At 42.3% G+C, this 14129-nt stretch overlaps 1 protein-coding gene across 1 annotated transcript in view; it reads left to right on the plus strand.

Moving 5' to 3' along the window:
• Positions 1–3747, plus strand: part of RAMAC (RNA guanine-7 methyltransferase activating subunit) — a 6170-nt gene extending 2423 nt beyond the window's left edge. Inside the window, exons 3-4 of the mRNA XM_017894874.1 lie at positions 1038–1216; positions 2579–3747. Of these exons, the coding sequence (XP_017750363.1) occupies positions 1047–1216; positions 2579–2765 (357 nt within the window). The 5' untranslated portion in view covers positions 1038–1046 and the 3' untranslated portion in view covers positions 2766–3747. The remainder of the gene's footprint in view (positions 1–1037; positions 1217–2578) is intronic.
• The last annotated feature ends 10382 nt before the right edge of the window (positions 3748–14129 follow it).

Consider the following 14129-nt stretch of genomic DNA (forward strand, 5'->3'; position numbering starts at 1 on the left):
ACCCCCCCCCCCGCCCCCCACCCCGGGGGCCAGCCCCGGCCCCGTTAAAAAAAAAAAAAAAAAAAAAAACAAAAACCTGGGCGCAGTGGCTCACACCTGTAATCCCAGCACTTTGGGAGGCCAAGGCGGGTGGATCATGAGGTCAGGAGTTCAAGACCAGCCTGGTCAACAAAACCCCATCTCTACTAAAAATATCAAAATTAGCTGGGTGTGGTGGCGCATGCCTGTAATCCCAGCTACTTGGGAGGCTGAGGCAGGAGAATTGCTTGAACCTGGGAGGCAGAGGTTGCATTGTGCTGAGATTGCGCTATTGCACTCCAGCTCTGGGCGACAGAGCAAGACTCTGTCTTGGGGAAACAAAAAAACAAAGAAAATCTATATATTGTTTCTTGCACTCCAAACAATAATTTCGGTTTAATTTTGTTGGGGTGAAAGTAGGTAGTATAAATGTTACAAATATTTGCATATGTTTGGAGGAAAGGCAGGCTAATGAAGAAGTTACCACAGTAGCTTCCATTGTCACATCTCTTTGTCCAAAACCTTTTATTGGAAGTTAATAACGTAAGAAAAATAATTTGGGCCAGGCACAGTGGCTCAAGCCTGTAATCCCAGCACTTTGGGAGGCCAAGGTGGGAGGATCACTGAAGCCCAAGACTTCCAGCCTAGGCAACATGGCGAGACCCCATCTCTTCAAAAAATACGAAAATGAGCTGGGTATGGGTGGCATGCACCTGTAGTCCCAGCAACTTGGGAGGCTGAGGTGGGAGGATTGTTTGAGCCAGGGAAGTCAAGGCTGCAGTGACCCGAGGTTGTGCCACTGTGCTCCAGCCTGGGTGACAGAGTGAGAGACCCTGTCTCAAAAAAAAAAAAAAAAGAAAAGAAATGTTGAATTCAATATCTAAAATATGACAAGTCTAAAAGCACACAAAGGCTTCCACGAATACCCTCCCTAAAATTACTTACTTCTTGGTTTTTCATTATCTGGAGAGTGTAAATTTTTAAGTTTTTTTAATGGAAATGTCTTTAAAATTGTACAGAATTTCAGAATGACTGACACTGCCGAAGCTGTTCCAAATTTTGAAGAGATGTTTGCTAGTAGATTCACAGAAAATGACAAGGAGTATCAGGAATACCTGAAACGCCCTCCTGAGTCTCCTCCAATTGTTGAGGAATGGAATAGCAGAGCTGGTGGGAACCAAAGAAACAGAGGCAATCGGTGTGTATTCAAAAGAATAAATGCAGATGGTTGATGTGGCAGAGGATCACTTTAATCTGCTAGACTGGAAGACCAGTGAGGGCAGGGACCACTGTTTTTAGTATGGCATGCCTAGTACCTAATAACAGTACCTGGTACATCGTTTCTGATAGATACTTGCTTTAATATTTTTTCAGCACCATATATTTTTTTCTTGCTGTTCAAGTGTGTGTGTTTTCTTGTTTTTAGATGTTCTTTCTGTAGACTAATATTTTCAGTGCAAATCTACTTTAAAACCTAGAGAGTTGGCGGCCGGTGGCTCAAGCCTGTAATCCCAGAACTTTGGGAGGCCGAGGGCGGGTGACTCACGAGGTTTCAGGAGATCGAGACCCATCCTGGCTAACACGGGAAACCCCGTTCTCTACTAAAAAATACAAAAACTAGCCAGGCGAGGTGGCCGGGCGCCTGTAGTCCCACCTACTCGGGGCTGGAGGCAGGAGATGGCGAAACCGGAGAGGAGCTTTCAGTGAGCTGAGATCCGGCCACTGCACTCCAGCCTGGGCGACAGAGCGAGACTGCCGTCTCAAAAAACAAGACAGAAAGACCGAAAGAAAAAGAAAAAAACCCTAAGAGTTTTCACACAACTTGTTCATTCCAGAAAGAAAATATTGTTTTGATTTCTACTTTAGGAAGAAGTTTACAATGTAAGTTTATTTTTACTTAATAATTCAAAATGGCCGGGGCACACCGCGGCCGGGGTGGTCCACAGCTGTAACTCCAGCAACTTTGGGAGGGCCGAGACGGGCGGATCACGAGGTCAGGACACGAGACCTATCCTGGCGCGAACCACGGTGAACACCCGTCTCCTAACTAAAAAATACAAAAAACTAGCCGGCGCGACGGGATGGCGGGTCCTGTAGTCCCAGCTACTCGGCGAGCCTGAGGCATGAGATAGGCGTAAACCTCGGGAGGCGAGCTTGCAGTGAGGCTGAGAGATCCGGCCACTGCACTCCAGCTGGGCGACAGAAGGCGAGACTCTCTCAAAAAATAAATAAATAAATAAATAAATAATTCAAAATAGTCAAAGGAATAAATTATCGTTTTTGTACAACTGAATAGATTTCACTTTAATTTAGAACTATTCTATTGGTTATATAGTCTGCCTATGTCTCTGTAAAGTGTACCTAGTATAACACTGGAAGAGTGATTTCAATCTTAGGAAAGTTTTGAATAACTGGTGCTATAACGTTCTATTGTGAAAAATGTTTTATAGTCTTATTTATTGTGTATTAGAATGAGAAACCAGAAGCACTGCTATGGGTTTGTCATAATGTTTTTTTAACAAGGGAAGTTTAAAGACCTTTTTTGTTTTTATTGTTGTAGGTTGCAAGACAACAGACAGTTCAGAGGCAGGGACAACAGATGGGGGTGGTCAAGTGACAATCGATCCAATCAGTGGCATGGACGATCCTGGGGTAACAATTACCCGCAACACAGACAAGAACCTTACTATCCCCAGCAATATGGACATTATGGTTACAACCAGCGGCCTCCTTATGGTTACTACTGATAGAAATGTTGGCAGCTTTTAGTAAAAGCATTTACTCTGTTACCATGACAAAAGTTTGGGTGTCTTCTGTTGGTCATAGTTTTATATCTGATTTTAGAGAATGGATTATTGATTTTGTGGAAGTTGAGACTTTAAAAAAAAATAGATCTTACTTGCAAGATGCAATGGTTGCTGGGAATACCTGAAATTGTGGGTTATATTGCTTGACTTCTACCTCAGAATCTTCTTTGTTTCATGACTTAATAGTGCTATGAGTTTGGTATATTATTTGACCTCTAGGAGTTCTTTGTTTTACACAGAAATAAAAATTTTTAAATAGAAAATGCTTACTTTTACTTTGTAAGGTAAGAGAGGTTCCATATGCTTAGATGTACTCATTTCTAAAATTCTAGAGGTTGATATAATCAGCTCATGAATGCACAGCTATGCTGCTTATGATAGATTGTATATAACATCAGCAGTTGAAAGGTAAAACAATCGCTTTTTTTTTGCTTTTGCTTTTGTAAAGTACTATGGTACTTTGTGATTCCTTACTCTATAGATGAGTCAGCGTCACATTTATTTGGGTTTCTTTTTAGAGGGAAATTAGTAATAAAGCTGTAAAATAAAGAAGGAATCGTCAGTTTGCGTCTTGATCTCATGGTGGTTGGGATCAGGGTACATGCACATCATTTTACGCAAACACTAAGGCTTTTCGCTAACAACATAGCAGGTCAAAATTCACACATACAAAAGTTTAACTTTGTACTGTTCACACTTTTCTTTTTAATCCTGTAAGTAATGCTGCATTTTGATTGTTCTTACTTTTTTGGTATTTAATGTGGGCTGATTTTACAATGTTATATTCACTTCCAGATACATACCTCTGCTGCTTTCTCTTCTATAAATAGTGATGCTATAAACTTCCTTTCACAGAGATCATTCTATTTCAAATCATTTGAATGATTATTACAATGATTTCATTCAAATAAAATTTTAAAATTTAAGCATCTTCACTCCCAAGTTCTGGCAGTTAATCCATTTATTAATATGTTGAAATGAGATTTTTGGTTTTTTTATGCTGTCCTTCATATCTGTTGAAAAGGGCTTATTTCGTTTGAGAGTAACATTAGGAGTGCAAATTTCAACATAGGTCAGAGGAATTAACAGGCACCTTCCTGACTTTATTAGAGTGACCAAAAAAAAAAAAAAACTAAACAATATTTTAAAAGGCACCTTCCAGCCGGGCGTGGTGGCTCACACCTGTAATCCCAGCATTTTGGGAAGCTGAGGCGGGCGGATCACTTGGGGTCAGGAGTTTGAGACCAGCCTGACCAACATGATGAGACCTCCGTCTCTGCGAAAAATACAAAAATTAGCCAGGTGTTGTGGCACGCCTGTAATCCCAGCTACTCGGGAGGCCAAGGCAGGAGAATCGCTTGAAGCCCAGAGGCAGAAGTTGAAGTGAGCCAAGATCATGCCACTGCACTCCAGCCTGGGCAACAGAGCGAGACTTCATCTCAAAAAAAAAAGGGTATCTTCGTAAGCCTGTTTTTTACTGCCTTCTCTCAGCACCCCAGTCTAGGCCCTCGAGGTTGACTTCCCCAGATACTTCATGCTCTGCATCTACCTCTCCCTTTTATTCTCCCTTCCTGAAGAGCCACCCTCTCAGGTAACTATTTTATTGGAAAGGACCTAATAAGTCATGCATTCACATTAAGATGCAAATACAATTTTAACAGTAAGGGTTTTCCCTGTACCCCCCTAATTACATCAGTAGGCAAGAAGCCAGTGCTGTTATATAAAGATAGGATTTGAGATAGGATTTGATACTACAGATATTTAGCCTACATAGTAATGTCCTGACTATACCCCAGGATCTTCTCTGAAAGCAGAAGTGTTATTAAAAATATGTATCACCTGGTTGAATATGGTGGCTCAAAACTGTTATCCCAGCACTCTGGGAGGCTGAGGTGGGAAGATCACTTGAAGCCAGGAGTTCGAGGCCAGCCTGGGCAATGTAGCAAGATCCTGTCTCTACAGAAAATTTTAAAATTAGCTGGTTGTGGTGGTGCATGCCTGTAGTCCTAGCTACTCAGGAGGCTGAGGCAGGAGGATCCCTTGAGTCTAGGAGGAATTCAAGACTACAGCGAGCTAGGATCATGCCACTATACTCCAGTTTGGGCTAGACAGACCCTGTCTCTAAAAGTAACGATTTATAGGCTGGGCGCGGTGGCTCACGCTTGTAATCCCAGCACTTTGGGAGGCCGAGATGGGCAGATCACCTCAGGTCAGGAGTTCGAGACCAGCCTGGCCAATATGGTAAACTCCTGTGTCTACTAAAAATACAAAAATTAGCCAGGCATGGTGGCAGATGCCTGTAATCCCAGTTACTTGGGAGGCTGAGGTAAGAGAATTGCTTGAACCTGGCAGGTGGAGGTTGTAGTGACTGGAGACTATGCCATTGCACTCCAGCCTGGGCAACAAGAGCAAAACTGTGTCTCAAAAAAAGAAAAAAAAAAAAGATTTATAAAATGATCACCTGAGAAAGCACAGGCAGTTGGGACAGTAGCTGACTATAGCTTTAGGGCAGGATTCTGTGCTGTGCCAGCTGTTGACACAAAGGGAGACGTATGGGTCCAAGGCCAGCGCTGGAGGAGTGCTTCTCAGGAAGCTCAGAAGAGATGTGGTTTTCCAACAGTATTTAAATGTTTTAACACCCAACACAGCTAGGCTGCATGTGTCCTGAGTATCAGTCCTGCTTGAAAAAATGGGAAGAAACCTCCTTTCAACATGAGTTCTGCATGCTGCATGAATCATCTATGCTGTTACGGTTTTTGTTTTCTAACAGCAGTTACTATCAGACTGTACCCCTGCCTCCCATCTGCTTAAAACCAGGAAGAAATAAAAGGCACAGTTTCTGCTTCATAGGACAGAAAATGACATGAAAAAAAGCTTAAAGATAATTTAAGAGTGAGAACAAAGAATTAAAATAGTGTCAAACAGAATTAATTTCAAGTAGACAGTCTGTTATAATAACGTATGACATTAGGCATAAGGAGTCCTAGCTTCCAGTTCTGTGCTTAAAACCTATGTGACCTTGAGAAAATCATGTAAACGCTGAGCTTATTGGCTCAGCTGTAAAAATGTGACAATACCCACCCTGCCACCCTCACAGAATTATAAAAATAAATAACCAAAGGAAGAGCTTGAGAATATCGAGTTGTAACCATTAAACCCCTAGTGGGACATAATAGGTGCTGCATAAACATTTGTTGAATCAACGGGAGGGAAGTATTTGGTAAATTGTAAAGCGTAGTGTTGACATAAAGGATGTAGAGTAATGGGCAGAAGATGAGGTAGGGCAAGAGACGTTGAGAATTAAGGATCTGTGATTGTTTCCTTATGTTAATTCATATGTGAATTAGCAAAGGAAAGCAAATTATCTCATTCAGAAAATAAACACTTCAAATGTGGAAGATGGTTTGCATAAAAGTTGAGCTAAAATTAGTAGCATTTGGCCAGCCTCAGTGGCTCACGCCAGTAATCCCAGAACTTTGGGAGGCTGAGGTGGTGGACCGTCTGAGGTCAGGAGTTCGAGACCAGCCTAGCCAACAAGGCAAAACCCTGTCTCTATGAAAAATACAAAAATTAGCCAGGCACGGTGGTGCACAACTGTAGTCCCAGCTACTAGGGAGGCTGAGGCTAGAGAATCGCTTGAACCTGGGAGGTGGAGGTTACAGTGAGCCAAGATTGCGCCACTGCACTCCAGCCTCAGTGACAGGGCAAGACTCCATCTCAAACATAAATACATAAATTAAAATAAAATTATAGCATTTGACATTTGAAAATTGGTAGTGAATTTAGAATGTCAAATATTAATTATTGAACACATCAGATTAATGTCCTTTTGAGAACAGGATGCTGGGGACTCTTAGAGTTTTTTGTTTGTGTTTTGTTTTTGAGTGCTAGGTGGACTTGGGGTTACACAGAATGTAATAAACTTGAGTCACTGCTCTGAGAATAGTTTTGGGGTTCCCGAAACCACATAGGAAAAAGACATCTGGGGAGATTTCTAGCATGGTTTTTGTTCCCAAAGCCACTTTCCTTATAATGCTCAACAGACAAATATGTAATTACCCCTTGTATTTTATTCACCTAAAGAAAAATACAGGACTTTATGATAGAATTAAGAGTAATGAAATATCAGTTTTAAGTTTAGAATGTTAAAATTGAAGGAAATGATCATTTGCCCTGAAGGTTATTGACAGCACTAATTTTGAACTCTCATAAAAGAACTACACTTGTTTCCTAAATGTAATTTTTTTAAAAAACATTATCTATTTTTAAACAAGTTCAAGCCAAACCGAAATACAATTTTTTATACCTTAAAAATTTTCCTAGACCTCCTATTTCATTTGATTCATTCTATCCAAACACAGATCTGGCTATGTATGGAAATGTATGCCATCGACTGTTGACTTCTTTTAATTAGCACAATTATCTACAGTGAAAAGGATTTTTTTTTAATTAGGCAATATAGGAAACAAATACTCCCAGCTTAAGGTGGCCTTTATTATTACTGGACTTCAGTTAGCTGGAAACATTACTTGTGAATGTCAGACAAATGAGTTATTATATGTAAACTATTTACTGAAATGCCTATTTGAATTTTTCTTTCAGTATCTTGCATTTTAACCAGACACATATTTAATATGTATAAATGAGGATTTTGAAATATTAAATAAGGCTTTGGTTAATTCTGTGTGAAAAATTATATAAGGTACTCAAAGAATTTTATTTTGTTTATTTATGAACACAGAAAGATATGCTTTTAAAACGCTCAAATTTTAAAACTGATTTAAGCCCCACAGCAGAAAATACTCTTGACACTGGCAGAAGTGAATATTGTTAATATTAAGATTAATCCTTTAGGATTCAGATATATCCAGAGATGACATAATATCTAAACAAAGATTTTTCCTGACATCTGCTATATTAAATTATTATAGAATGAAATAAACAACTAGATTCAAGTAGTAGATTACAACACTGGAGCCCACAGCAGCCTTGAGAGCAGATATCTCCTCTTTTCTAGAAGTCTGGTCGATTACTGCTGGGACCAGCTTTTGAGGAAAATAAGGATGGAAGTAGAGATCCCTTGACCTGTGGACATTCTGGGAGAGAGCGGCCCTGGGCCAGGCTGGCTGCATGGGTCCCAATCAGTGGGGCTGCACTACATCACGGTGTGCCCAGGATGAGGAAGAAGTGACACTTCAGCTGTTGTGACACTGTTGAGGCCTCCGGGTGCCAGAGAAACATCTTGCTTCTGAGGAATTCAACTATCAGTGCTGTCAGATTAGAAAAGTGGAGATGAGCTGTGGATAATACCCCTCAGATTTAAAGATTTACAGGATGAAATAGGAGGAGTAGGTTAATGAAGAAGACAAGTCTTTGGTCAGAACAGCTGGCCAGGTACAGTGGCTCATGCCTGTAATCCCAGCACTTTGGGAGGCCGAAGTGGAAGGATCACCTGAGGTCAGGAGTTCCAGACCAGCCTGGCCAACAAGGCAAAACCCCATCTCTACTAAAAATAAAAAAAATTAGCTGGGCGTGGTGGTACATGACTGTAATCCCAGCTACTCGGGAGGCTGAGGCAGGAAAATCACTTGAACCCAGGAGACGGAGGTTGCAGTGAGCCGAGATTGCACCACTGCACTCCAGCCTGGGTGACAGAGCGAGACTCCGTCTCAAAAACAAACAAACAACAACAACAACAACAACAACAAAAAACAGCTAATATGTGATTCAACTGCCCCATTGCAGGATTAAGAGAGAGCATGAAGTATGCAGCACGGATCTAGGCATATAATGGGTACCCAGTCAGTCAGGTTCATATATAAGAATGAGTTATCTGTGGGCTGCTGAGGTGCAAGAAGGACAACTCGCATATCTTTCACCATGTCTTCATGGGCTGATGGGCTGATTTCAGCTGTTTTCATTCCTCTCCCTAAAGGGCACAGACAGCCCCATGTATGGGCTGAGCTGGTGTTTTCATTCCTTTCCCTCAGGGACACGAGAGCCCTATGTATTAATTACCAGTTAGATTTTCTCTGGGTTTCAGTGACTCCTCCTGAGACAGCTTCAGGGGATGATGTGATGATGATCTCATGGTTTTTTTCCACTGCTAGTGCCTTTAACTCCCTAAAGGATCTCCAGCTTCTTTGTCTGAATTAGATAAATAAAGCTGCTCTAATTGCTAATGGCCAGAGCTTTGTTGTTTGTATGTGTATTTTTCGCATTTCCTCAACTTGTGTGTTTACAAAATAATATAAAAAGTGAAACAATACAAAAATGAATAATTTTGACCGGACATGGTGGCTCACGCCTGTAATCCCAGCAGTTTGGGAGGCCGAGGCAGATGGATCACCTGAGATCAAGAGTTTGAGACCAGTCTGGCCAACATGGCGAAACCCCGTCTTTACTAAAAATACAAAACAAAACAAAAAAAAGATTAGCCAGGCATGGTGGCTCAGGACTGTAATCCCAGCTACTCAGGCTCAGGCTGAGGCAGGAGAATTGCTTGAACCTGGGAGGCGAAGGTTGTAGTGAGCGGAGAGTGTCCAGCCTGCGCAACAAGAGTGAAACTTCGTCTCAAATAATAATAAATAAATAATAATAATAATAATTTTTTAACTGACTTCTATAGCTGTTATTTTCCTTTCTTTATTCACTCTTCTCTATCTTGCCTTCTAAATTCCATACTGTTTTCAGCCTCTTCTCTGTTGCACTGCTTCCAACATGGCCTTTATTTCTATTATGCTTTTGTTTTTCTTTTTTTTTTTTATTTGAGACAGGGTCTTGCCCTGTCACCCAAGCTGGAATGCAGTGGCACAATCACGGCTCATTACAGCGTAAAACTCCTGAGCTCAAGTGATCCTCCTGCCTCAGCCTCGCAAGTAGCTGAGACTACAGGCACACGCCACCATGCCTGGCTAATTCTAAAAAAATTTTTTTGTAGAAATGGGGTCTTACTACGTCACCCAGGCTGGTCTCAAACTCCTGGCTGCAAACTATCCTTCTGCCTCAGCTTCCCAAAGTGCTGGGATTACATGTGTGAGTCAACATGGCCAGCCTTATCTTTTACTTTTAAATTCTGTTAGTCACATTTCAAGTGTTCAATAGCCACATGTGGTATGAGCAGCTATCATGTGTACATGCTGCCCAGTATGACTATAGAAGAGAACTAAAGGCTAGCATTTCTGTTGACCTGACTCACTCTCTTACTGTCCACAGTGCCCCAATCCCCCTAGGCATCTCTGGGGAAACCTAAGGCTTTGAAACAGTTTGAACATCACTGTGATAGTAAAAACACATCACAGATTAGTTTCCTGTAGAAATGACCAGGGAGTATGTAACTTGTGGCTGCAAAGTTTGGGGATTCTTCCCTCCCCAAACTCTATCTTGGGAACCGATGGACCCTGAGGCAGACAGGATCATAAAATGCAAAAACCCTTAATAACTGACTTATAAGGATTATCTGAGGAATGCCTATGTGGGTAGAAATAGGTGGTCTTCCTGCAACCCAGAAAAAGGGAGTTCCTGTACTATGAAGGATCATTATCTCCAGTGTTGTCCCAAAAGATCATCTGTGGCTGGTTGATACCATAGGTCCATCCCTGCAGCAGAAATGGGAGTTACAGATGGTCATAGCTCCCTTACCTTGGCCCCTAATTTCCCTAGCTCTGATTCCAAGCTCTCCAAGCAGCCTTCAAATGATGATTCTCTTAAAGAGATTTCCCAAAGGGACAGAATGTTCTCACTAGCAGATCCCACTATAGTCTATTTGGCAGGCGTGTTCTTCACTCAAGTTAATAAGTTGGCATCCTGATTAGAAATTAGCTCCTTGCCAATTGCCCAGCCCAGATCCATTTTCAGAAACACTGGCTACGTGGACTTCTGAAACCTGCAGAGTTAAGGAAGGAACTCAAGACCATGCTGATTCCACCGTGGCAATGGGCTGAGACTCTTATGTACCCAGCTGGCCCCAAGTTAACACCACTCTGGCCTGAGCTAAATTTAAGATACAAGGGGACTAAGCTTAAGGAATGGCTCTGAGAAGACGAGAAGGATCACAGCATGTGAGCATGGTAGTCAGGCACTGCAGAACAAATTTCCTAATAGTGCTATTGACTACAAAAGGAACCGAGTTTCAAAGTTTGTGTGGCTTTCTGCTGTTGTGTTATGGTGCCACCTCTTGGATGTGTGTTGAAATTCTAAGTTTTTAGTCACTAGTTACATGCATTAAAACAATTTGAATTTGGTGCCACATGGGTTCAAAAATGTATCTTCTGCATTATAGCTAAGGAACTATATAACCAAATGCCTGGAATCCAGGAGGGGATGCTGACAGCCCACAGCCTAGAGAGCTGCCTCCTAAAGTTTGAGCATTTATGTGTTTGGAACTTTATTTTTCAAAACAGAATCTCTGTCACTCAGGCTGGAGTGCAGTGGCACGATCTTGGCTCACTGCAACCTCTACCTCCTGGGTTCAAGTGATTCTCAGACCTCAGCCTCCCGAGTAGCTGGGACTACAGGCATGCACTACCATGCCCTGCTAGTATTTTATTTTTAGTTTAGAAACGGGGTTTCGCCATATTGGTCAGGCTGGTCTCAAACTCCTGACTTCAAGTGATCCACCCGCCTCAGCCTCCCAAAGTGCTGGGATTACAGGCGTAAGCCACCACACCTAGCCTAGGTGTTTGGAACTGTAAACACTGCAAAGATGCCACCTCCATCCTCTGGTCCATCAGAGGGAATGCTGTCCATCCCCTAACCGAGAGGAAAGTGTGGAATGGCTCACAGAAATCCAGTCTGAAATCTCTGCTCCTGCCTCCAGGGCATAATGAGCCAGGCTCTTCTTTCCCAGGTTCTGTCAAAGTACAGTATAGGCAAAGCACCTAGCAGTGTCTGTCAAGTAAGCACCCAAGATAATAAATGATTAATACATCATGTTTGCACAAGTAATTATCATTTATTAAGGTGGGGATGATAGATGACAGATGCAGTGCTAGAACATCATATGTCAGCATAGTTGGATAAATATTTTTCAAACCTTATTCATGGGCTGCTTCAAATCCGGGATTCTCAGGACAACACAGGACAAGAAAGGCAGTGTAATCAAGTCAATGTAGACTGCCTAGCCAGTATTCACTTGAAATTAATGGGAGTGGGCAAAGCTAGAATCATGTCATTAAACGAATGTTATGGAGGCTGAATATTTTGTGTCTTGGGCACTAGGTCACTGGGTCTACTTCAGTATTCATAGGGGAAGACCACAGCCCAGATGATGAAAAGTACATTAACTGAGCTTCTACAGCAGGTCAAGGTGCCCAAGCCTTAGCTGTGATCTCTTACCAGTAGGAATAATCCTATGTGAGACAATTTGTTAGACTGCTAAAGACTACCTCGTTTGCAGGGGGAAAAGGGAATCATGTTCTGGAAATACAGCCCCTGGGCCAGTTCCTATCTCCAACAGTTTTTTTTGTTTTGTTTTGTTTCTGTTTTTTTGTTGTTGTTGTTGAGACGGAGTCTCGCTCTATCGCCCAGGCTGGAGTGCAGTGGTGCGATTCCGGCTCCCTGCAGCTTCTGCGTCCCGGGTTCAAGCGATTCTCCTGCCTCAGCCTCCCAAGTAGCTGGGATTATAGTCATGTACCACCACGCCCAGCTATTTTTTGTAGTTTTAGTAGAGGCAGGGTTTCACCATGTTGGCCAGGCTGGTCTTGAACTCCTGACCTCAGGTGATCCACCTGCCTTGGCCTCCCAAAGTGCTGGGATTACAGGCGTGAGCCACCATGCCCAGCCCCAAAGTAGTTTTTGATGACAAAGTGTCACCATATCTTCTTTGTTACAAGATACTGCTATGTTTCTCACAGAAAAAAAACTTAGTAGGCAAAATGTCCCCACATTTAAAATATCACCACTTAAAATGAAGTAAACAGGTTATCGTAGTAGAAACTGGTGGTTCCTATCCAGCACCCATTCCTCTCTTCGTACTTTTCCCAATTTTATTCAGGTATCCAACTCTCTCTACTTCTTTGCTTCTGAGTTTGCTGACCTCTAGGATGGGCCTTAATTGGCCTGAAATAATTAGGGTAACTCTTTCCTCTAGTTACTGCTTTAGGGAACCTGTGTTATAGAATGGCATTCCTTGACCATAGGGGCTAGCTTAGAAACTTCATGTGGACTTGATTTTGGCTGATATAAGGGAAGGTTGACTGAAAGCTTTTGGAAAATACCAGAGCTCCTTGGAGTGGCCTTTTCTCCTACTGGAGGGGTTGATACATGAATATGAAACCTGGTTGGCCTTTTGTCTATATGAGGTAAGTGGGCCTAAGGATGAAACTGGCACTGCTGAAAAGTGAGGGGAAGGAAAGAAAGCTTTTTTTTTTTGAGATGGAGTCTCCCTCTGTAGCCCACGCTGGAGCACAGTTGTGCGATCTCAGCTCACTGCAACTTCTGCCTCCCGGGTCCCTGTAATTCTCCTGCTCAGCCTACTGAGTAGCTGGGATCATAAGCATGTGCCACCATGCCCAGCTAATTTTTGTATTTGTAGTAGAGACGGGATTTCACCATATTGTTCAGGCTGGTCTTGATCTCCTGACCCCGTGATCCGCCTGCCCTAGCCTCCCAAAGTGCTGGAATTACAGGCATGAGCCCATGAGCCACCACGCCCTACGGAAAGTTGATCTTTTTTTTTTTTTTGAGATGGAGTTTCGCTCTTGTTGCCCAGGCTGGAGTGTAATGGCACGATCCCAGCTCACCACAACCTTGACTCCTGGTTTCAAGTGATTCTCCTACCTCAGCCTCCTGAGTTGCTGCAATTACAGGCACGCACCACCACGCCTGGCTAATTTTTTGTATTTTTAGTAGACACGGGGTTTCTCCATGTTGGTCAGGCCTCAGGTGATCCACCCTCCTTGGCCTCCCAAAGTGCTGGGATTACAGACGTGAGCCACTGTCTGGCCAGGAAAGTTGATTTTTTATAGTATCATTTTATGACATTCTAACAGTGATCCATGTAAAATCCACAAGTAAAATGGCTTTATGGCACACACTGAAATGGTGTTGAAAAAGAGTGGGAAAAGCTCTTAAGACCATGTAAAACAGAAGCACATTTGCAGGCAGTGTATGGCATAGTTTAGAAGACAAAGCAGCTGGGCTTAAACCAAGCTCTGCCACTAATGTGCACTGTGATCTCACATAAGCCACCTTTTTCTTGTCCTTGATACCTATTTGGTACAAGTTAAGAGTTATTCTAGATGAGTGGCTTCTCTTTCACTGTCTGGGATTTTTTCTTTTTTTTTTTTTTTTTTTTTTTTTTTT

This window comes from Rhinopithecus bieti, unplaced genomic scaffold (assembly GCF_001698545.2).
Source record: "Rhinopithecus bieti isolate Rb0 unplaced genomic scaffold, ASM169854v2 scaffold_26298, whole genome shotgun sequence".
NCBI classification, from domain to species: Eukaryota; Metazoa; Chordata; class Mammalia; order Primates; family Cercopithecidae; genus Rhinopithecus; species Rhinopithecus bieti.